At 47.5% G+C, this 25,336-nt stretch overlaps 1 protein-coding gene across 1 annotated transcript in view; it reads right to left on the bottom strand.

The window, feature by feature from the left end:
• The window catches only part of MFN2 (mitofusin 2), a 60,879-nt gene extending 35,754 nt beyond the window's left edge, over positions 1-25,125 (bottom strand). The window contains exons 1-5 of the mRNA XM_082273758.1: positions 25,023-25,125; positions 12,441-12,619; positions 8,218-8,353; positions 4,274-4,436; positions 819-943 (exon numbers count right to left, since the gene is read on the bottom strand). Coding sequence (XP_082129884.1) covers positions 819-943; positions 4,274-4,436; positions 8,218-8,353; positions 12,441-12,615 — 599 coding nt within the window. The 5' untranslated portion in view covers positions 12,616-12,619; positions 25,023-25,125. The remainder of the gene's footprint in view (positions 1-818; positions 944-4,273; positions 4,437-8,217; positions 8,354-12,440; positions 12,620-25,022) is intronic.
• Between the last annotated feature and the right edge of the window lie 211 nt (positions 25,126-25,336).

The raw sequence follows: 25,336 nt of genomic DNA, 5'->3' as shown, positions 1-25,336 counted from the left end.
GTCCAGTCTGCCACACGGGAATACTGTTTTAATATACAAGACCCCTCTCCTGTCAGGGAAATATCACTGTCCACTCTAATAGTAGCAATCAAAACAGAAATTGTCAGCTACTACGGCCAATTTTGGTGGCTCCACTGAGCCTCCACCATCCTCCCCAATTTTCACAAAACTCACAAAATGTGTCATCTCCCCTACAATGAAACAAACTAAACCTGTTCTGTTAGAAACAGCAAATGGGACCTTGAAGAAGAGGAGGAAGAGAAATGCAATTCAACAGAGCGGTTAGGCAGCTGTCTGCCAATCGACATGGAAGTAATATCGCTCGTACAATACGTAAGCTGTACAAGTAGCAACAAAGATCTCTGCTTAGCAAAACAAACCGCCTAAGAGCCCATTCACACTGCCGAGACTTATCAGGCGACTTGTCAGCCTGACAAGTCGCGGTCGGTCGCGGTCAATTGATTAGCACAGGAGCCGTTCTAATAGGGCGACACAAGTCTCTCCGACTTAGAAAAAGGGTCCTGTACTACTTCAGGGTGACCTCGGAGCGACTTGCATTGACTTCCATTATGTGAAGTCCATGCAAGTCGCGGTGCACGCGACTTCACCGGTCGCCCCCCGAAGTCGTGTCGCCTAAGTGTGAACCGGCTCTAAATGGAATCTGCATGGAGATACAACAAAAATTATATTTGTTTTCAATGGCCATCAAAAGCTGCAGAAACTCTGTCCTAATATAATTGGTGACTATTTTTCCCATAAAATCAGCAGGTAAATTCATAAGTTCACAAAATAATACAGAGGTGTTAAATGTTTCTCACCTGTCCATTAGCACCAGGTCATCCTTCAGGAGGGAACACTTGGAATTCGGCCACATGACGCTGACCAGGGAGCCAGAATCCAAGAGATCATCTTGATGAAGAGCGTGTGCCAACTGATTCACAGTCTGTCATAGAGGGGAAAAAAGGCATTTACTAGTCCAATTTCTCTCTAAAAAATTAAGATGAGGCCACACAGACCGGGGCCGTGTACCAAACTCTTACAGCACAGTTGTAAGTCGTTTCCTTTGAGGTCAGAGAGAAACTGGCAGCCAAACTCCAATACATGCGTAGCTTTGTACCAAGAGGTTGCATGCTACCCACTGCGATTTGACACTAGGGGGGTTATTTACTAAAGCAAAGCTGGAGAGTGCAAAATATGGTGTAATTCTGCACAGAAACCAATCAGCTTCCAGGCTTTATGCCAAAGCTTAACTGAACAAGCTGAAATTAGAAGCCGATTGGCTGCCATGCAGAGCTGCACCCAGGGTGGATACAAATCAAGGATGATTTTTTTTTTTTTTTTTTTTTAAATCAGATTTTATTTTATTTTTCTATTTAAAATCAGATTTTTTTGATTTTTATTAAATGTATTTTAATAAAATTCTTTTGGAGTAAAAATCTATTCAAAATATAGTTTTCTATTTAAGATAAATTATTCATTTAGTTTATTCAGAATGAAATGGAGCTTAGTTATGTAGCATGAGGCTGTATATTCTGCGATATTTACATTTTTGTTAAACTCATTCAATGAGTGCCCATTCACACTACCGCGACTTGTCAGGCAACTGGTCAGCCTGACAAGTCGTGGTCCAAGCAGTGCTATGGGAACCGTTCTAATAGGAGCGACTCAAGTCGCTCCAGAAAATAGTTCCTGTACTACTTCGGGGCGACATCGGAGCGACTTGCATTGACATTCATTATATGAATTCATTATATGGTGCAAGCGACTTCACAGGTCACCCCCGAAGTCGTGCCGCGGTAGTGTGAACCGGCACTGAATCCAAGCTCTGCAAGCTGGGATAACAAGCACTGCATTCACACAATTTCACAGTAACCATGAGATAAAACAAAGTTCAGGAATATTCCTTTATCCCATTGTTTTGCAAATCTATGTACACTACAAACTGTATGATTGAATCGGTTCTAATATCACTGTTTTACCAACCTGACAGTTTATTGTTTTAAATAGGAAACCTTTATTTTGTTTGCAAATATTAAAAGATTCTAACTACCAGCAAGGAGTCCTTACATTTAAAGAGATCCATCATGGCAGCGCCTGTTAGCGGGCATCCACTCAACCTGCTGCCGCCACATCCCTCACCTAGTTGTGTCACTGCCGCATCACCAGCCGTCCAATTAAAGCGAATGGGACTGTCGGTGAGTCAACTGCGGGTCAGAAGAGCTGCCGCTGCGGGTCAGAGATGACAGTTGCTCTTTAAAAATTATGATTTAAAATCGAATTAATTCAAATCAAGCCTCTTTACTAGTGATTTAAAATTAACTTGATTTAAATCAAATCCACCCTGGCTGCACCAGATTCTGAGTGCTCCAGTTTTAGTAAATGTCCCCCTAGGAGAGAACATTGGAAGGAGGGCCTACAAACCTGTCCATTGCCCATTACACTAAACAGTCCTTGCCATAAGAGAGATATCCAAATGTACATTCTAGGGCAGACAGTGGGTTACATATTTAGGGACATGACTGGTAAATGCAAGACCGTAGTAAGGAGAAAACAATTATGCAATCAGATTTGGGAATCAGAGGATAATATGGACTTAACACTGGGGTGCATCTCAAGCCGCAACGTAACCCTGTAAAATCAGGATATGCAAACTGTGGCCCTCCAGATGTTGCAGAACTACAAATCCCATGAGGCTTAGCAAGACTGACAGCCACAAGCATGACATCCAGAGGCATGATGGGACTTGTAGTTTTGCAACAGCTGGAGGGCCACAGTTTGCATATCCCTGCTGTAAATGGTGGAATTGCAAACCCTGGCCTTAAGTGGCATGATTCACAAAGTACAGAAGCTCACATATGGCCATTCTTATGGTAGAATATACGGTACACAGAGAGGTTTAGCTTTGCAGACTGATGTGCACACAGTTATCTAGATACTACATTGCAAGCAGTGTAAACACATGGATTAGGCTTAGTATCAGCCTCTTATAATATCATGTACAGCAGAGTTTAAAGTCAAGGAAGAAGCAGCACAAGGAGCCAATCAAGGGGCATGCTGATAGGAGAGAGCGGAGAGAGCAGAGTAACAGAGAGATGAGGTCATCAACGTGCGGCTTATTCTTTCACTATCCAGACACATATTGGGTGGGATAAAACCTGTGACACCTAAGGTGTTACTAAACCCACAACAATAAAATGAGCCTGTATATACAGTAAAGCATGCTAGTTATACTCACTAATAAACCTAACGGGTTAACCCTGTGCATTGTGTAAAAAGGCTGTTTAATCCTTTCTCAGATACTCTCCTTCCACTGTCCCCAATCCATCTGCTGATACCACAGAGCCCTAGGGGGCACTCTGCACATGCTCAGTTTGGTATGTATGGCTAGAGAGTTTTTTTCTTTTGGAAGGGTGCACGTGATCAACACTGTCCAGACAGAGGGTCAGGGGTCATGCAGCCTCATAGGACAGTCAGAGGAGAATGTATACTCCTCCTACAAGCTTTAACCAGACACTGATAGAAGAAGTCACAAGACTGCTATATACTGCTGATGAGAAAAGGTATTTAGCAGTTTATATTTACTAAAATAATTGCAATTCCATGTTCTGTGTACTGTGGGAGACCATGCAGGCTCCTGGTTTTAGTAACACTTAAATAGCAGAAGAAAAAAAATCTGGTCTCTTGCCCTGCCAGACAGAGTGGTAGAGCTGTGTAAACCTCAGGACTGTATTGAAAGAAATACAAAATCCTTTGACAAGAAAAGCGCCCCCACCCCCAATGTATGTATTTATTCTGTGCAGCAGCTTGCCTGGAGCACACCTTTACAGAAAACATGTTCTTTGCCCATAATGGGCAAAGCAACAGGTTCACTTTAAAGTACAACATCACTTTCACTGCAGTTATACTTATTTTACTAGGTGATATCAAACACAACAGCATAGTGCGCCACCACCGCTGGCAGCGTAGCGCGCCTTTAACACTGGTAGCATAGTGCGCCATCACCACTGGCAGCTTAGTGTGCCTTTACCGCTGGTGGTATAGTGCACCATCACCACTGGCAGCATAGGGTGCCTTTACCACTGGTAGCGTAGTGTGCCACCACTGCTGCCAGTGTAGTGCGCCACCACCGCTCCCAGCATAGTGCGCCTTTAAAACTGGCAGCATAGTGTGCCATCACCACTGGCAGCATAGGGCGCCATCACCACTGGCAGCATAGGGCGCCATCACCACTGGCAGCATAGGGCGCCATCACCACTGGCAGCATAGTAGTTACCTTGACACTCTGCTTCTCTTCGGATCCTTCGGTCAGGAGATAGGATTCACTGCCCTCGGTTCCCTCCACCCGCAGGAAACAGTTAGTGGTGTGACCGATACCAGAGGGCAGGACTTTATCCCACAGCATGGCGTTTATCACAGTGCTTTTCCCATTGCTTGTCCTGTTTGATACATCAGAGAGTTAGCATACATTTAATAGAATGCTAATAAAATAAACAGTTCTTCTACTGCAATAAGAGTGGGAAACATAAAATTAGGTGCTGGGGTTTTCCCATTTCATAGTCCACCTTTTAAAAATTAAAATGTGCACTAACAATAAATTAAAAATAAATACATCTATTACATTTTTGCATTCAATACTGCAGAGCATTGCAACTACGATAAGTGCGTTGTAGTGATCAACCGATAGGCTGATATTGGCTGATGTTTTCACACATGTAAAAATTATCCAAAAAAAAAAAAAACACAAAAAGATCGACAGAAATCTCTTAATAAACATGGTAACCTTTATTTATTAACATTTTTAAGATTGAGTGTTCGTTCTTCACACCTTAACTGCATAAAAACTGATATGAAATCTTCAATTGCAGGGACATTTGCTTTGCATTGCACATCCTGATTGTGCATTAATGCATAAAACTGACTGCACTGCAGTAACATATTGCAGTGTGTGAGTCCACTACTCCAGCACTTTATGATAAAAGTGCTGCAGTAGTGGACTAGTCTCACACCAAAATATGTTACTGCAGTGCAGTCAGTGCAAAACAGCTAGAAAAAAAACAAGGCAACAACAACAGCTACACAAAATACACATACAGCAAATTGGATGGACTGGAGTCAGTGGAAGAGGACTACCTCTGCAGTAAGGCACTGACTGCAACTAATGCAGTTCAGTCAGTGCAAAACTGCTAGAAAAAAGCTAGGCAACAGTTAGACAGTGGATTGGATTAGACTCTTAGCAGTAGGGCACTCACTGCAACTACAGCAGTCAGTGCAAAACTGCTAGAAAAGAGCTAGGCAACAGCTAGACAGTGGATTGGAGTGCAGTGGAGTGGAGTGGAGTGGACACTACTCTTTTCAATACTCCCAGTTAAGTAGAACAATATTATACTGTAATGCAGAAAGCGGAACATTTCAGCATGTCCATGGTCACCTGTTAAAGGTCTTCCGTTTTGTTCAAACAACGCTGCAAGTTCGTAAACATGCTCAGGAGTGGAGGACAGAGGACCAGAGAGAGAGAGGCATCTTCTAGCATGGGAAGCAAGTCTTTTGTAGCGTGCCTCATTTTCTGTCCTCCACTGAAGAAGAGGATGACGACTTCAGTCAATTACAGCTTCTTTCAAATAGAGATGAAGTTCATCATCCAGGCTCATCGTTGCAGATTCAGAAGAAATTGAATCCTCCGCATGAGGCCCCAATAAAACACAGAAAATGTCCTGATCAATTAGACGATGAAGCAGATTCCCTTCTGTTCGTTGATGTATTTTTGGACATTTGTCTGTTTTTTCAGCATGCTGCTCTTCAAAAAAATAGTGTTTTGGACTTTTCTTTTCGGCAGGAACCTCCTGCACCTCCAGATCTTCTGTCAGCCATTGTTTCGCCTTAGCCAACATATCATCAGAAGAGAAAGCATGGTTCTTGTATCGAGGATTCAAAAGACTTGCAATCACAACATGTTTAATCTCTTCATGCTTCTCAACACATATATCAAGCAAAGCTCTTTGGCTTGACAGACCATCATTTGAAAGTTGGAGGGTGTGGTGTGCCATGATGACACAGAGGTCTGACGTATCAGCAAGCCTCACGCCTTTAGGCATGTTTGCTCCACTGTCTCTAAGTTGCGCAAGCATCACTCAGTCTTTGTGGATTCCCGATTCTTCAAGCATGCCTAGAAACATTTCTCTACTGTACTCAGCTTTGTGGGATCCTTGCATCACTTTTGTATTCAACACCAATTGCCTTTTTGTCCATCTGCTGTCAATGAAGTGGCATGCAACAATGAGTAGTGACTCAGACTCTGTTTGTGACCAGCAGTCTGTTGTGAATGAGAGCCAGTTTCCAGCATTCTCTGGTTGCAGCATAGGCTTTACTTTGTCAACTACCTTTTGGTGTAGCTTTGCCAGCATTTCGGTTCGTAAATACTTCTCACTCTTCAGTGTGTAGCTTGGCTCCAGCATGGACATCAACCGCTTAAATCCTGAGTCAGACACCATTGTAAATGGCTGGTTATCAGTGACAATCATCTCGGTGATTACTCTGTCCAGCAGTTGGGATCTTCCATCTGAATCTAGACAGTGACATCTGTTTTTTTTCACAAACATATCTGTTATTGTTGCCTGGGATAGTGGAGGAGGTATTTCAAAATCACATTGATATTCATTTAGTTTTTTCTGTGCTGCATGATACAATTCAATATGATGAACTCTTAGATGGGCCCAAAGATTTGAGGCATTTTTGTTTTTTTGCAAATACTGATCCCATGTTTATGTTGTTTGTACATGTGTTGCACACTGCTGCTTTTCCTGGAGAAGGTTGAGACGAGAAATAGTCCCAGACCACACATTTACTCTCTCTCTCTCCTCATCCATCTCCATTTAAACTTGAAAGACACAAAATAGATTAAAGAAATGGCTTGCTGAAGCTGAAGTTGCTGCTGATGCTGGCACTGGCACCCTGTTGTGGGTTGGTGGCTGACGCCTGGCAGTGTAGCTGGCTTGGCGTCACCCTGTTGTGGGTGGCTTGCTTGCCAGAACACTATGGTGGCTGGCTGGTGTGTCACCCTGTTCTGGGTGGCTGGCTTGCAGGAACACTGTGGTGGCACTGGCTGGCTTGGTGTCACCCTGTTATGGGTGGCTGACTTGCAGGAACAGTGTGGCTGGCTGACTTGGTGTCACCCTGTTATGGGTGGCTGGCTGGCTTGGTGACTGGTGTCACCTTGTTATTGGTGGCTGGCTTTCAGGAACAGTCTGTGGTGTGGTGGCTGGTTGGCTTGGTGGTGTCACCCTGTTATGGATGAGTGGCAAGCTGGCTTGGTGACTGGTGTCACCTTGTTATTGGTGGCTGGCTTTCAGAAACAGTCTGTGGAGGCTGGTTGAATGGCTTGGTGTCACTCTGTTATGGGTGGCTGGCTTGCAGGAACACTGTGGTGGGTGGTTGGCTTGCAGGAACACTGTGGTGGGTGGCTGGCTTGCAGGAACACTGTGGTGGGTGGGTGGCTTGCTTGCTTGGTGTCATGCTCTTATGGGGGGCTGGCTTGCAAAAACACTGTGGTGGGGGGCTGGCTTGCAGGAACATTGTGGTGGGGGGCTGGCTTGCAGGAACACCCTGTTGTGTGGGTGGCTGGCTTGGTGTCACTCACTCACCATGGCCTGTCGTAGCGGCGGGTAGCTGCTGGCTTGCTGGAACACTGGTCACTGTGGCGGGTGGCTGGCTTGGTTTCATCTGGGTAGCTGGTTGCTTGCTCGCTTTAGCTGGCAACCTGTTGTGGTGGGTGGCTGAGGCCAGGGCCTGTGGGTGGATGGATGGCTGGCAGCGTGACCGGACCGGACTGCAGCTGGCTGTAACACGAGGCTGTGGGAGGCGGTCTTAAGTGCAGTGCGCGTTGAAATTATGTCACTTACGGGCCGCACAGGTGTGGGAGGAGGTGTTAGAAGGCAGAACGTGTGCGCGCAACATACGGAATGACGTCACGAAAATATGGGCAATATCGGTAAATCAAAAGGCCGATTCCGATATATCGGGGAAAGTGCATATCGTCCCCCGATATATCGGTGTTGCCAATAATCGGTCAATCTCTAATATATACACACACATGATCTGGCACAAAGGTGCCGCCCTGTAACAGTAAAACTGCTATGGAGCAGACCTGAAGCGGTTCACCAAAGCTAAAAATTATTTTTAAAACCTAAAATTACTTTGAATATCCAAGATGGTGCACCTTACCTCCCGAAAAAGGCCACTTTCATGTGACGCCGTGCCAGCACCTCACTGATGCCCTTGACATTGGTAAGGTACGCCTTAACCTCGAGGACCTGCTCTTCTGAGGCGACAGGGTCCAGTTCTGCATTCTCATAGGTTTCTGTGAATGGACAACACAAGGAAATGAAATGAGTGGCAATCAAAAGTAGGAGGCTGCGGCGATGACTTTTTTACTGCCAATAATACGATACCTTTAAAGTGAAAGTTCACCCTAGATTTAGTCTACTAACAGTAAGCAGTCATATAACACATGTATCTTGATAAATGCACAGCACCATGCTTCAGTACTGGCGGCACTGATTGTCCAGCAATTCGCTTTGGAAACTGTCCGCTATTTACCAGTGACACCATGCAACTTATGGTGTTGCTCAGTCACCTCTCATGCGATCTACAGCTTTGCAATCACAAGACGTAGGTACCATGGGGTGATGCTAAGGACCATGAGTTGCATTGAGTCACTGGTACATTGTCAGCAGTTTCCAATGCTGCTTTCTGAACAGCCAGAGCACAGATAGAAGTCCAACATGGTGCTGTGCATTTATCAGGGTGCATGTCTTATATGGCTATTTAAAGGGGATATTAAGCCCTCAGTTTTTAAGCCCTTTCAGCAGCCGATTTATTCACTTACTGAGTATGCAGCTTCTCTCCTCTTTTAAACCTTGCCTATGTTCCCTTTTAAGCTGGTGCCATGATCACTGCCCCGTGTTTCCGGTTTCAGGGTGGCTCCTTTCCTTTGCAGCATCCTATGGAGCCACCCTTGCATGCAGGGACTAGAGTTGTGTCTCCCTACACTGTGTGTATCAATAAAAACACACAAGTTCAAGGAAGCAACACTGGGGGAGCAAGAGCAAGCAGCACTGAAAGCTGTAAAGTGCTGGGGTAAGAAATTTGAAAATAAGTCTACTGGGGAGTTTATTTTATTTTGCTCAATGTGTTAAACTAAAAAAACATGGAGGGTTTAATACTACTTAAAAGTGTTTTTTAGGCCCCTTTCACACTTGTGCAACTTGTCCTGCGATTTGGGACTGCAAAGTCACATGACAAGTCATACTCCAGGATTTCCAATGAGCCCCATTCATATCTGTACGATTTCAAGTCGCAACAACTTCAAAGTAGTCCCTGCACTACTTTGGGACGATTTGATTGCGTTTTGAGGTCCAAAGACATAGGCATTGCTTCAAGTCCAGTCAAAATTGCGGCAACAGAATTGCGGTAAAATCGTGCAACTTTTAAGTCGCATAAGTGTGAAAGGGGCCTTAAGGCTATACCTAAATGCTCCCTCCACCCGCCTAACACCTATGCTGACTAACCTGTGTAAGAAAGATGTAAATACTTATCGGTTTTCAGGCCACCCTGGTCATGTGATCTTGATCCACTGTGTTAGCCAGTGGCGACTGCAGGGGAGAGGAGGGAGCACTGGTAACAAAATGAGTCAAGAGACACCGGAGAGCTGAATCATGATGTGACTGGACAGGAGCAGCCTGATACAAAGCAGGCCATACATGGTTTTGATCCTGCTGAACAATCCAAGATTCGAACCGTGTGTGGGCAGGCTGAATATACCAAGTTGATCGATCAATCAACTTGGGTAAAATCAGCATGCCGGGTTTTACCTGTGATTATCACTAGAAGCTACAATAGCCGCTAGCAATAATCACTATCTTTTCCCAGTGGAGAAGGCTTCCCCCGCCCTCCCGATGAGAGAAAACAATGGCCCAGCAGATGGGATTCCCTCATCACCACTGTCTGTGTTAATGGGGGAATCGAGTATTTCTTGCAGGAAATAAATTTTCTCTGTGTATATCTGGCCTAAATATATGCGTCTTTCTTACATAGGTTAGTAAGCATAGGTGTCCGGATGGGGGAGGGAGCATTTTTAAGATTAGTTTAGAGAAATTCGGTCTTCCCAAAGAGAATTCGGTCTTCCCAATATAGGCTCCCCGCTGGTGTGCCTCCTGGGGATTATAGAGGTAGATGGGATGAACACGGCAACAAAACTTTTTTTGCGTATACTCTTTTTCTGTGTATGAAAGCTGATTGCTAGACGTTGGATCTATACTGATAATTTAACGCTACCTATGTGGTTGAGGGTGGTAAATGCTGATATACCCATGTATCGGATGACGTATGAAGCTAGGGGGTCTCCCAAGAAGTTTCGAAAAATATGATTCTGCAGATACATTAGTGGGGGGAGACTGCCGACTAGACTGGTGCTGATCTACCTGGCGGGGGGGGGGGGGGGGGAAGGATTAATAGGGGTCCTAATTGATTGACTGCCGACCACGCACCACGAGAGGGGCTGGGGGTGGAGGGGGTTTGTCTCTACCTTCCCAGGTTCCTCACCATTTTTATTTTTCTTTTGCTGATTGAAAGGGGAAGTTCCTACACTTAGGTCACACGGGGGATTTGGGCTAAGTTTAGCCTAGAAGGTTTCCTCTCATTTGTTCCGGGTAGAGGAGGGGTGAGGGAATAACTGGGTGTTTAGATTCAATGTGTTATTCACACAGAAAAAAAAAAAAAAAAAAAAAAATTCTATATTCAACTTTTTACCTATAGCGCAATTGTTAGGAGGTACTGTTATGTTATCTGCTTACATAGTGTTGCATTTTTCTGCACGGTTTAGATATATATGATGTAGGCTGGATTGTTTATTATGTGCTTTCACATTATTTGTATGCCTGTGTTGGATATCAATAAAAATATTAAAAAAATAAATAAAATAAAGATTAGTTAGGTATAGCTTGGAATTCTAATTTATTGTTTAAAGAATAAGGCAGGCCATAGACTATGCAATTTTCTTTTCACCAGCCAATGGTGTCAATGGGGGAATCCCTCACGAACAGTCTTCCCTGCCGGCAAAGCTCAATGATTAGTGTTGCAGGTTATAGCCAGCAGCACTAATAGTTGGGAAAAAAACCTAATAGGCTGGTTGTACTCAAGTCAATCGAGAGATATATATATATATATATATACATACACACACACACACACACACACACATATATATATATATATATATATATACCCCGTTTCCCTGAAAATAATCCCTAGTAAAATCCTTGATCTCTGCAATATTCGGAGAGGGAAAGTAGAGCTCCGGAGGGTCACATGAGTGCCCAGCGGCGCTGTAAATAAGGTATTTTCCACAATAAAGTTACAAAAAGGACACATTGCACATTATATAATCTTTTTACAAAATCGATTACATCATTTTACATCGACTTTATCCAAGGTTTATTTTTGGGATTACAGAATGTCATAATGCTGACTCCTGAGCTGACAGGGAAAGAGAACTTATTTTTTTTTAACATTTTATTGTTTGATTACAGGTTCTTAGAACATAGAGAGGGGTAAATGACACAGCACAAGCACTGTGCTGTCTATCATGCTTTAAAGGATCAGGATATTTATTTTAGGGTTACAATCACTTTAAGATCGTCATTGCACATACTGTAAATAAGACATCCCCTGAAAATAAGCCCTAGTGTGTTTTTTGCAGCCAAAATTAATATAAGACCCGGTCTTATTTTCGGGGGAAACACGGTATATTTTACACTATATATCAATGATGGCGAACCCTGGCACTCCAGATGTTTTGGAACTACATTTCCCATGATGCTCCACTACACTGCAGAGTGCATGAGCATCATGGGAAATGTAGTTCCAAAACATCTGGGGTGTTAAGGTTCGCCATCACTGCTATATAGGTTGTGCTGTTTCTGCACACAACTGCTGTGAACAAGGCTATTATGGCTGAAACGCGTTGCCTTCTGCTGTACATATTTATCTCTTATGTAGTTACTATACATTTGGACTTATTGAACAGCATGTATGGAGTTGCGGATTGCTTTCTATCTATTTAGAGCAGGGGTCTCCAAACTATGGCCCTCCAGTTGTTCAGGAACTACAATTCCCATCATGCCTAGTCATGTATGTGAATGTCAGCATTTTACAATGCCTCATGGGACGTGTAGTTCCACAACAGCTGGAGGACCGTAGTTTGAGGATCCCAGATTTAGATGGACTTGTGTACAGCCAGGGTGCCCATACGTGGATCGAAATGTAACCAGTCCCTGTTGAACGCCCGACGAATATCTTGTGAGAACTTCCACTTTAAGAGCTAAATCATAAATCAACATTTTGCTCAATCCAAGTCTGACTTGCAGAACACAGATTTCCTATCTTACCCTCCAGGAAGTTGTAGCTCTCCTGAATGTAGGCGCCAAGCTGGTCGAAGATGCCATTGATTTTCTTCTTGGCGGTAACAAAGTGCTTGAGCGGCGAGGCGTTGACTTCAGCCATGAATCTCTTGTCTTTCTTGGTGGATATTTTCGGCGTTGATCTTGCAAACAAAAGGGACATTGCGCTGCCAAAGAGAAGAGGCTCTGTGAATGTCTGAGATTCGGGCTTGGTGAATAGCGCAGCAAACATTTTCCCAAGTTTCATTCATTAGCAGAGGGAATCCCATCATACTAAAGAAAAATAACCAAAATGAACCCTTCTGTTTCCTGAATCTGTGGCTTTCAAAGGTTTTCTTTCATTTTATAGAAAACAAAACTTATTCTTCCCCAAAATAGAGATAATCAGTACAGACGTAGCTACGTCCTTCTTAAAAGGACCAGACCAGTCATAAAAAAGCATTCTTTATTACAGGTACTGTATTACAGGTACTTACAGTATCTCACAAAAGTGAGTACACCCCTCACATTTTTGTAAATATTTTATTATATCTTTTCATGTGACAACACTGAAGAAATTACACTTTGCTACAATGTAAAGTAGTGAGTGTACAGCTTGTATAACAGTGTAAATTTACTGTCCCCTCAAAATAACTCCACATACAGCCATTAATGTCTAAACTGCTGGCAACAAAAGTGAGTACACCCCTAAGTGAAAATGTCCAAATTGGGCCCAAGTAGCCATTTTCCCTCCCGGTGTCATGTGACTCATTAGGGTTACAAAGTTTCAGGTGTGAATGGGGAGCAGGTGTGTTAAATTTGGTGTTATCGCTCTCACTCTCTCATACTGATCACTGTAAGTTCAAAGTGGCACCTCATGGCAAAGAACTCTGAGGATCTGAAAAAAGAATTATGGCACTACATAAAGATGGCCTAGGCCAGTAATGGCGAACATTGGCATCCCAGATGTTTTGGAACTACATTACCCATAATCCTCATGCAATCTGCAGTGTAGTTGAGTATCATGGGAAATATAGTTCCAAAACATCTGGGGTGCCAAGGTTCGCCATCACTGGCCTAGGCTATAAAAAGATTGCCAAGATCCTGAAACTGAGCTGCAGCACCGTGGCCAAGACCATACAGCGGTTTAACAGGACAGGCTCCACTCAGAACAGACCTCACCATGGTCGACCAAAGAAGTTGAGTGCACATGCTCAGCGTCATATCCAGAGGTTGTCTTTGGGAAATAAATGTATGAGTGCTGCCAGCATTGCTGCAGAGGTTGAAGGGTTGGGGTGGGGGGGGGTCAGCGTGTCAGTGCTCAGACCATACGCCGCACACTGCATCAAATTGGTCTTCTTGTCCCAGAAGGAAGCCTCTTCTAAAAATCATGGACAAGCACGCACGCAGTTTGCTGAAGACAAGCAGACTAAGGACATGAATTACTGGAACCATGTCCTGTGGTCTGATGAGACCAAGATAAACTTATTTGGTTCAGATGGTGTCAAGATTGTGTGGCGGCAACCAGGTGAGGAGTACAAAGACAAGTATGTCTTGCCTACAGTCAATAATGGTGGTGGGAGTGTCATGGTCTGGGGCTGCATGAGTGCTGCTGGCACTGGGGAGGTACAGTTCATTGAGGGAACCATGAATGCCAACATGTACTGTGACATACTGAAGCAGAGCATGATCCCCTCCCTTCAGAGACTGGGCCGCAGGGCAGTTTTCCAACATAACGACCCCAGACACACCTCCAAGATGACCACTGCCTTGCTAAAGAAGCTGAGGGTAAAGGTGATGGACTGGCCAAGCATGTCTCCAGACCTAAACCCTGTTGAGCATCTGTAGAGCATCCTTAAACTGAAAGTGGAGGAGCGCAAGGTCTCTAACATCCACCAGCTCTGTGATGTCTTTATGGAGGAGTGGAAGAGGCCTCCAGTGGTAACCTATTAGGCTCTGGTGAACTCCATGCCCAAGAGGGTTAAGGCAGTGTTGTGAAATAAAAATGGTGGCCACGCAAAATATTGACACTTTGGGCCCAATTTGGACATTTTCATTTAGGGGTGTACTCACTTTTGTTGCCAGTGGTTTAGACATTAATGGCTGTGTGTTGAGTTATTTTGAGGGGACTGAAAATTTACACTGTTATACAAGCTGTACATTCACTACTTTACAATGTAGCAAAGTGTCATTTCTTCAGTGTTGTCACATGAAAAGATAGAATAAAATATTTACAAAAATGTGAGGGGTGTACTCACTTTTGTGAGATACTGTATATAGCGCCATCAATTTATGCAGCGCTTTACACATATTGTACATTCACATCAGTCCCTGCTTTCAAGGAGCTTACAATCTAGGATCCCTAACTCACATTCATATGTATATTAGGGCTAAATTAGACAGGATCCAGTTAAGCTACTAGCATGTCTTTGGAGTGTTGGAGGAAACCAGAGAACCCTGAGGAAACCTGCACAGGGAGAACATAAAAACCGCAGGCAGGTAGTGCTATGGTTGGGATTTGAACAGACGACCCTAGAGCTGCTAGGCATTAGTACTAGCCACTTAGCCACTGTGCAGCCATGCAGGGTGGATTTGATTTAAATCCATAGTAAAAAGGCTTGATTTAAATCAACTCGATTTCAATTTTAATTTTTAAAGAGCAACTGTCATCTCTGTCCTGCAGGGGCTCCTCCTCTGACCTGCTGTTGACTCACTGACAGTCCAATTCACTTTAATGGGACAGCTGGTGATGCGGCAGTGACACAACCAGGTGAGGGACGTGGCGGCAGCAGGTGAGTGGATGCCCGCTGCCATGATGGATCTGAAATGACAGGTGCTCTTTAAAATGTAAGGACTTATTGCTGGTAATAGAATCTTTAATACTTGCAAAAAAATAAAAAATAATGAAGGTTTCCTATTTAGAACAATAAGCTGTCAGGTTAGTAAAACAGCGATATCCGGACTGATTCAATCATACAGTTTGTAGTGTACATAGATTTGCAAAACAATGGGATAAAGGAATATTCATAAACTTTGTTTTATCTCATGGTTACTGTGAAATTATGTGAATGCATCAATGCAGCGCATGTTATCTCAGGCTGCAGAACTTGGATTCATTGATTGATTTTACCAAAAATGTAAATATTGCAGAATATACAGCCTCATGCTACATAACCATGCTCCATTTCATGCTGAATAAACTAAATGATTGTAACTTAAATAGAAAACTATCTTTTGATAAAATGCTTTTGAAGTAAAAAAATCTATTAAAATAAATGAAAAAAAAAAAAAAAAATCTGATTAAAATGATTTTTTTGATTTTTAAAAAAAAAAAAAAAAATTATTTTTATCCAACCTGCTACCATGTAATGTTACTGTAAATCGCGAATGCGGCTGATCTGAATTACTAATATATAGGTGGTTGTAAACAGTTTACATACACCAATCAGCCATATTGAGTATTTCCCCCCATTTGCTGCGAAAACAGCCCCGACCCACTGAGGCATGGACTCCAAAGTAACATCCACATGAATGGCAGGAGCCAAGGTTTCCCAGCAGAACATTCTGGTGTCCCCCCCCCTCCCCAGATAAGCAACGCACCCGCACCCGGCCATCCACATGACAGAAAACAATGTGATTCATCGGACTCGGCCACCTTCTTCCATTGCTCTGTGGTCCAGTTCTGATGCTCACGTGCCCATTGTAGGTGCTTTTGGCTGGGGACACGGGTCAGCATGGGCACCCTGACCGGTCTGCGGCTACACAGCCACATATACACAAACTGCGATGTCCTGTGTGTTCCGACACCTTTCTATCAGAACCAGTATTAACTTTTTCAGCAATCTTGGGATGCACCAATGCAACTTTTTTGGAGCCGATACCGATATCTGGCGTTGTGAAATCGCCGATACCAATCCAGACCTACACACAAAGCAAGCGGCTGCAGTACAGAGCAAAGCCGCTGCTTCATGTGTACGGCTCCTCCATTCACAGGCGGAGTGCATCTGATATCACTCCGCCTGTGAGCCGGAACTATACAGGAAGTAGCGGCTCCCATCCCATACTACTACTGCACCTAGTAAGGGATGGCTGAGCCGTTACTAAGGAAAAACCGGATGGGCCAGTGGATCGGTCAATGTTACCGATCCCCCGATCCATCTAAAATGGCCATATCGGCGCCGATATCCCCAAATCTGAGCCTCAGAAGCTTCTCTATTGGATCGGACAACAGGAACCAACCTTCTTTCCCCATGTGGATCAATGAGCCTTTGTCGCCCATGACCCTGTCCCCGCTTTTCCTTCCTTGAGCCATTTTTGGTCGGTCCTGACCACTGCAGACCGGGAACATCCCACAAGAGCTGCAGTTTTGGAGATGCTCTGACCCAGTCATCTAGTCCTCGTCAACGTCACCCAAATCCTTAGGGTCCTTTTTACACGGGCTTTCCGCCTGGCGGACTCCATTTTGCTCAGCGGGGAATGAACTGGATGATGACAGATCCGCTGAGCAGGGTGATGACAGATCCGTCTCCGCTTACTTTGCAGAGATGGACCTGTGAAGAGTCCCGCTCTCCTCTATGGGAGATCGGATGAGAACGGACCACCTGTCTGTTTTCATCCAATCCGATCCTCCAGACGGATGGAAAAAATAGGGGTTCCATCATCCATCTGGATTTCATGGACAGGATTGGATCGGATAGGAGTGGGTGTCAGCGGAGAGGTCTCTACTGACATCCGCTGATCAATAGGGGCACACGGAGCATCGGATCAGGTCTGCCTGTTAAACTAATGCTGGCCATACACTAGCTGAAAGATCGTTTGAAAATCTGTCGTTTGGTCCGATCGTTCGTTTTTCGCCCAGTTAACCACTTGCCGACTGCCTAACGCCGATCTACGTCGGCAGTCAGCCCCTCACAGGCAAAGTGACGTAGGGCTACGTCACTAGCTTGTGAGGGTCTAGGGAGCGAGCGCGCGCCGCCGGAGGCGCGCTCCCGCGTGGTCACGGACCCCCCCCCCCCCCCGCGCGTGTGACCAGCGGACCCGATGTCCGCCGGTCACTCGGCGATCGGCGGGGGAGAGGGAGAATGTCAGGCAGCTTGTGTAAACAAGCCACCTGTCATTCTCCTCGCTGTAAAGACACTGATCAAACGGATCTACTATGTAGATCCGTTGATCAGTGTCCTTACAGCTCAAGCCACAGCCAATCACAGTAGAAAGCACGCCCCTAGGGACACACACAGCCCCTCCCTCCCAAATAAAGTTAACCCCTTCACAACCAGTGTATTTTTACAGTAACAGTGCATATGTATAGCACTGATTACTGTAGAAATGTCACTGGTAACCCCAAAAGTGTCACAAATGTCAGTCAAGGGTCCGATCTGTCCGCCCCAATGTCGCAGTACCGCAAAAAAAAAAAAAAAAAAAAAAAAATCGCAGATCGCCACCATTACGCGTTTAAAAAAAAAAAACAACAAAAATGACAAAAATCTTTCCCTTTGTTAGTAAACGCGATAACTTTTGCGCAAACCAATCAAAATACGCTTTTTGTGATTTTTTTTTACCATACATATGTAGCATAAAACAAATTGGCTGAAAATTTTAAAAAAATTTTGATTTTTACTTTTTTTTTTGGGGGGAATTTCATATAAAAAAAAATGTGAAAAATATTGTTATTTTTGCAAAATTGACGCTCTTTTTTGTTTATAGCGCGTGATCAAAAAATCGCACAGGTGATCAAATACCACCAAAAGAAAGCTCTGTTTGTGGGAAAAAAAGGACGTCAAATTCGTTTAGGTACAGCGTCGCACGACCGCGCAATTGTCCGTTAAAGTCACGCAGTGCCGAATCGCAAAATACCCCCTGGTCAGGAAGGGGGTAAAATCTTCCGGGGGTTTAAGTGGTTAATGGGCACAAATAGAAAAATCGTTTTAACTTTTCAAAGCCGAAAAAAATTAAAAAAAAAAAAATATATCGAAGGAACAGTTTTGAAAATCCGCCAAACAATACATGAACGATAAATTAAAAAGATTAATGTGTTTCCCGGCCGACCTGTTTGCACTGGGTATATGTAACAAACTGAACGAAAAAGGATTCATTTATATCCATTGAAGGATTTATCGTTCGAAATTCGGTCATTACATGATGGAACGATCGTCTGCTCTCATGGCCAATTTTTAGTTTTTCGAAAAGGAGTTCGCCCGATATTTCGGCTAATGTATGGCCAGCTTAACAGGCGGACCTGATCGGAAAGCCCGTGTGAAGGAGTCGAACACTTACCCATTTATTCTGCTTTCAACAACTTCAGGGACAACATGTTAATTTATTGCCTAATCTATCCGACCCACTGCCGGATGCCATTGTAGTGAGATGATTCATGTGGTCATAATGTTCTGGCTGATGGGTGTATAGGTGAATAAAGAAGTACATACAGGTTGGTATTCGGCTGTTTGGATGGATGGTTTGACGTTTTCCTCCTAGGAATAACGAGTCTCCTCTAAACGGACAGCACATATCGTCCTTGGCAGCGCACATTGTAGTTCCCAATTAAATGGCTTGGACGCGGCACGGCCTAAAATTACGGCTTAATTAGGCACTTGGCTTTGTACTTTCTAACCTTTCCTATAGAAGACACCACCACACCCTCCTATGTAACAGTCCATTCACTTCTTTATAGCTCAATTATCTATTAATAAACAGCACAGAGATAAGCAAATGGGCGCCTCTATCAAAATGTCTGAATGAATCACACTTTCATTTTCAAGCCAACAATAGGAAAAATGAAAGCTAAAAGGATGATCGGCCGATTTCAGAAACAAAGGCTCTGCTTTCACTTCCATAAATGAGTTCAAGGGGGATCCGAAAACAGGAGCATTCCTTAACCATTTGCCGACTGCCAGCAGTACATAAACGTAACTATACGTCGTTTCAAGGGACCGCTAATGGGGGCGCGCACACACCCCAATTGCCTACAAGGGGAGCCAATCAGCAGGTCCAGTGGCATTGATTACTCCCCATTTAGGAGCACGGCGATCCTCCGGGGCTCCTCCCATTTAGGAACACGGGGCTCCTCCCATTTAGGAACACGGGGCTCCTCCCATTTAGGAACACGGGGCTCCTCCCATTTAGGAACACGGGGCTCCTCCCATTTAGGAACACGGGTCTCCTCCCATTTAGGAACACGGGTCTCTGTGTTCATGCAGCAAGTCCCTCCCCCACACACTTAGAAAGCACCCCCTAGGAACACATTTAAGCCTTTGCTCGCCCCTGGTGTTAACCCCTTCCCTGCCAGTGTCATTAGTACAGTAACAGTGCATAGTTCTAGCACTGATTACTGAAGTAATGTAATGGGGAGACCCAAGCGACCAGCCGACACATCCGCCGACTGGCCGAAGACCCAAACAAAGCCAAATTCTGCACTAATCGGGTCTCCAATGTAAAAACCCGCCCGAGCTCTCCTCTGATAACTACAGAACCGCTCAAACTATGGTACAGATATGAGTAGAGGGGGAGGTGTTCTCTAGTTCACCAGTAGAAAAACTGGTATCTCATTGACTGTTTCTGGTGATTTAACCCACCCTCTAGACATGCCAGTAACCATACTGGTCAGCCACTGAATGATCGTGGAGTGACAGGGCAGGAATGAACTCTGTCCTATTACACATTCCACTGTCTTATCAGATCAGAGTGTCTGCATACACCGGGAGCTGTACACCCGACTGCCTGCCAAACCAACACCACAGGGAGACATGTAAATTCTCTGTACATACACCAACTAAACTCATTACATGTGACTTACACATGCTTTCTAATGCATATCCTTTGACAGAGGGCAGAAAGAAGAGAAGAGGAGCGGCAACAACAAAGAAGAGGAGCGGCGACGGGGGGGAACAGGCAACAAAGACGAGAAGAAGAGCTGTGACGCGGGAGGGGGGGGGGGGGGCAAGAAAGAAGAGAAGAAGAGGAGCGGCGACGGTGGGGAAAGGCAAGAAAGAAGAGGAGCGGCGACGGTGGGGGAAGGCAAGAAAGAAGAGGAGCGGCGACGGTGGGGAAGGCAAGAAAGAAGAGGAGCGGCGACGGTGGGGAAAGCAAGAAAGAAGAGGAGCGGCGACGGTGGGGAAAGCAAGAAAGAAGAGGAGCGGCGACGGTGGGGAAAGCAAGAAAGAAGAGGAGCGGCGACGGTGGGGAAAGCAAGAAAGAAGAGGAGCGGCGACGGTGGGGAAAGCAAGAAAGAAGAGGAGCGGCGACGGTGGGGAAAGCAAGAAAGAAGAGGAGCGGCGACGGTGGGGAAAGCAAGAAAGAAGAGGAGCGGCGACGGTGGGGAAAGCAAGAAAGAAGAGGAGCGGCGACGGTGGGGAAAGCAAGAAAGAAGAGGAGCGGCGACGGTGGGGAAAGCAAGAAAGAAGAGGAGCGGCGACGGTGGGGAAAGCAAGAAAGAAGAGGAGCGGCGACGGTGGGGAAAGCAAGAAAGAAGAGGAGCGGCGACGGTGGGGAAAGCAAGAAAGAAGAGGAGCGGCGACGGTGGGGAAGGCAAGAAAGAAGAGGAGCGGCGACGGTGGGGAAAGCAAGAAAGAAGAGGAGCGGCGACGGTGGGGAAAGCAAGAAAGAAGAGGAGCGGCGACGGTGGGGAAGGCAAGAAAGAAGAGGAGCGGCGACGGTGGGGAAAGCAAGAAAGAAGAGGAGCGGCGACGGTGGGGAAAGCAAGAAAGAAGAGGAGCGGCGACGGTGGGGAAAGCAAGAAAGAAGAGGAGCGGCGACGGTGGGGAAGGCAAGAAAGAAGAGGAGCGGCGACGGTGGGGAAAGCAAGAAAGAAGAGGAGCGGCGACGGTGGGGAAGGCAAGAAAGAAGAGGAGCGGCGACGGTGGGGAAGGCAAGAAAGAAGAGGAGCGGCGACGGTGGGGAAAGCAAGAAAGAAGAGGAGCGGCGACGGTGGGGAAAGCAAGAAAGAAGAGGAGCGGCGACGGTGGGGAAAGCAAGAAAGAAGAGGAGCGGCGACGGTGGGGAAAGCAAGAAAGAAGAGGAGCGGCGACAGTGGGGAAGGCAAGAAAAAAGAGGAGCGGCGACGGAGGTGGAGAAGGCAAGAAAGAAGACAAAGAGGAGCGGCGACGGGGGTGGGGGAGGCAAGAAAGAAGAGAAGAGGAGCGGCGACGGGGGTGGGGGAGGCAAGAAAGAAGAGAAGAGGAGCGGCGACGGGGGTGGGGGAGGCAAGGAAGAAGAGAAGGAGGAGCGGCGACGGGGGTGGGGGAGGCAAGAAAGAAGAGAAGAGGAGCGGCGACGGGGGTGGGGGAGGCAAGAAAGAAGAGAAGAAGGAGCGGCGACGGGGGTGGGGGAGGCAAGAAAGAAGAGAAGAGGAGCGGCGACGGGGGTGGGGGAGGCAAGAAAGAAGAGAAGAGGAGCGGCGATGGGAGGCAGCAGGAATGAAGAGGAGCGTCGACGGGAAAGCAAAGAAGAGAGCGTCGACAGGAAAGGAGAGGGGAGAAAAATAAAAAAGGAGACAAAAAAAAAGAAAAGGCGATAAGACAAAGATCAAGAGGAGATAAAAGAGCCCGGGGTGCTCAATGAGAACTACACAGGCAGAAACAGCAAAGCACAATCAATGCAATCACTATAGAAATCAATGAAAAGGGACTAAGAATAGCAGAGCCTGCATATGGAATGACCAAATATGGCGGTGCGGCACGCCCCCCCCCCCCCCCAGAAGTCTTATAACATAATTATACAGCTGAAAACATTACTCACCTTCTATCATACTAATACACACTGTGTCTCTATATAGATAATATCACACACTTGTATAGAGAAGACTCTGATTTACATTACAGATTACCTGTCCATAGAAATCTCTCTACAAGGGTCTTATTCTCAGTCCTCTGAACCCGCGGCCCCCCCTGTGCAATTATTAAAGGCCTCCAAATCAGAGACTTCCCCCGACACCCCATCCATCCATGACTACAATATCCATGGAAGAAGAACATTGGGCAGACAAGGCACTATATATTGGGAATATGAGACCATGCAGACGGGTCCCGTCCATCATCAGACCGTCACCGAGAAGTTCATGGGAGGACAGCAGAGCCAGTGCTGTACATACATTATACACCTGTCACACCCCCCTCCCCTCCCCCCTCCCATGTGTACGTGATCCATCCAACGAGCACCCGGCACAGCCCCGGCCTCAGCTGTCCCAGGACAAGTTATCACCATACAATCCCGGGGAAGTCTGACACATTGTCACTGAGATCTGTGAAGGTGTCACACCTACTGTACCTGCTAGGAAGTTACTTTATCAATAAGTCTCCCCGGCACAGAGTCCCGTGTCCCCCCCCCCCATCGTCTCCCACGGCACAGAGACCGTGTCTCCCCCCCCCCCCCCATCGTCTCCCACGGCACAGAGTCTGTGTCTCCCCCCCCATAGTCTCCCCGGTACAGAGTCCGTGTCTCCCCCCATCGTCTCCCCGGCACAGAGTCCGTGTCTCCCCCCATCGTCTCCCCGGCACAGAGTCCATGTCCCCCCATAGTCTCCCGGCACAGAGTCTGTGTCTCCCCCCCCCCCATAGTCTCCCCAGTACAGAGTCCGTGTCTCCCCCCCCATAGTCTCCCTGGTACAGAGTCCGTGTCTCCCCCCCCCCCCATAGTCTCCCCGGCACAGAGTCCGTGTCTCCCCCCCCCCATAGTTTCCCCAGGCACAGAGTCCGTGTCCCCCCCCCATAGCCTCCCCGGTACAGAGTCCGTGTCTCCCCCCCCATAGCCTCCCCAGTACAGAGTCCGTGTCTCCCCCCCCATAGCCTCCCCGGTACAGAGTCCGTGTCTCCCCCCCCATAGTCTCCCCGGTACAGAGTCCGTGTCTCCCCCCCCCATAGTCTCCCCGGTACAGAGTCCGTGTCTCCCCCCCCATAGTCTCCCCGGTACAGAGTCCGTGTCTCCCCCCCCCCCATCGTCTCCCCGGCACAGAGTCTGTGTCTCCCCCCCCATAGTCTCCCCGGTACAGAGTCCGTGTCTCCCCCCATCGTCTCCCCGGCACAGAGTCCATGTCCCCCCATAGTCTCCCGGCACAGAGTCTGTGTCTCCCCCCCCCCATAGTCTCCCCAGTACAGAGTCTGTGTCTCCCCCCCCATAGTCTCCCTGGTACAGAGTCCGTGTCTCCCCCCCCCCATAGTCTCCCCGGCACAGAGTCCGTGTCTCCCCCCCCCATAGTTTCCCCAGGCACAGAGTCCGTGTCCCCCCCCCATAGCCTCCCCGGTACAGAGTCCGTGTCTCCCCCCCCCATAGCCTCCCCAGTACAGAGTCCGTGTCTCCCCCCCCATAGCCTCCCCAGTACAGAGTCCGTGTCTCCCCCCCCATAGCCTCCCCAGTACAGAGTCCGTGTCTCCCCCCCCATAGCCTCCCCGGTACAGAGTCCGTGTCTCCCCCCCCATAGTCTCCCCGGTACAGAGTCCGTGTCTCCCCCCCCATAGTCTCCCCGGTACAGAGTCCGTGTCTCCCCCCCCCCCCATAGTCTCCCCGGCACAGAGTCCGTGTCTCCCCCCCCCCCATAGTTTCCCCGGCACAGAGTCCGTGTCCCCCCCCATAGCCTCCCCGGCAAAGAGTCCATGTCCCCCCCAAAGCCTCCCCGGCACAGAGTCCGTGTCCCCCCCAAAGTCTTCCCGGCACAGAGTCCATGTCCCCCCCCCATAGTCTCCCCGGCACAGAGTCCGTGTGTCCCCCCCATCGTCTCCCCGGCACAGAGTCAGTGCCCCCCCCCCCCCATCGTCTCCCCGGCACAGAGTCCGTGTCCCCCCCATCATCTCCCCGGCACAGAGTCCGTGTGCCCCCCCCATCGTCTCCCCGGCACAGAGTCCGTGTGCCCCCCCATCGTCTCCCCGGCACAGAGTCCGTGTGTCCCCCCCATCGTCTCCCCGGCACAGAGTCCGTGTCCCCCCCCCCGGCACAGAGTCAGTGTCCCCCCCCCCGGCACAGAGTCCGTGTCCCCCCCCATCGTCTCCCCGGCACAGAGTCCGTGTCCCCCCCATCGTCTCCCCGGCACAGAGTCCGTGTCCCCCCCATCATCTCCCCGGCACAGAGTCCGTGTGTCCCCCCCCCCCCCATGTTCTCCCCGGCACAGAGTCCGTGTCCCCTCCCCCAAAGTCTCCCCAGCACAGAGTCCCTGCTCCCCCCCCATAGTCTCCCTGACACAGAGTCCCTGCCCCCCCCCCATAGTCCCCCCGGCAAAGAGTCCATGTACCCCCCATAGTCTCCCCTGTACAGAGTCCCTGTACCCCCCATAGTCTCCAGGGCACAGAGTCCATGTACCCCCCATAGTCTCCCCGGTACAGAGTCCATGTACCCCCCATAGTCTCCCCGGTACAGAGTCCATGTACCCCCCATAGTCTCCATTGTACAGAGTCCATGTACCCCCCATAGTCTCCATTGTACAGAGTCCATGTACCCCCCATAGTCTCCAGGGCACAGAGTCCCTGTACCCCCCATAGTCTCCCCTGTACAGAGTCCATGTACCCCCCATAGTCTCCCCTGTACAGAGTCCATGTACCCCCCATAGTCTCCCCTGTACAGAGTCCATGTACCCCCCATAGTCTCCCATACAATGAAAGGGTCTCTTACATGCAGGTCGGGCAGTAGTGAGCAGGCCTTCATAGCACACCCAGCGGACTCAGCGCTCTCCTGTAGCCGGGCTCCTCCCCATTACACGCCGATCTCTCTCTCTCTCTCTCTCTCTCTCTCTCTCTCTGACACCCGGGCGGCCTGTGAAGGGTACAGCGCAGGAAGAAGCCGCTAGAGCGCAAACACACCCTCTTCACCGGACACGCCCACCTCACGGCTTATTGGCTGGCTTCCTTAGAAGCCCGTGCTAGTCTGAGATCATGAGGGCGGGGCTATGAACACTAGAGGGAAACTCTTCCGTAATGGAACTGTCC

The sequence above is a fragment of the Pelophylax lessonae genome (genome assembly GCF_965119305.1).
Source record: "Pelophylax lessonae genome assembly, chromosome: 12".
Taxonomy (NCBI): Eukaryota; Metazoa; Chordata; class Amphibia; order Anura; family Ranidae; genus Pelophylax; species Pelophylax lessonae.
Note: the sequence above shows the minus strand (reverse complement) of the source record. Positions and strands in the feature narration are given on the sequence as shown.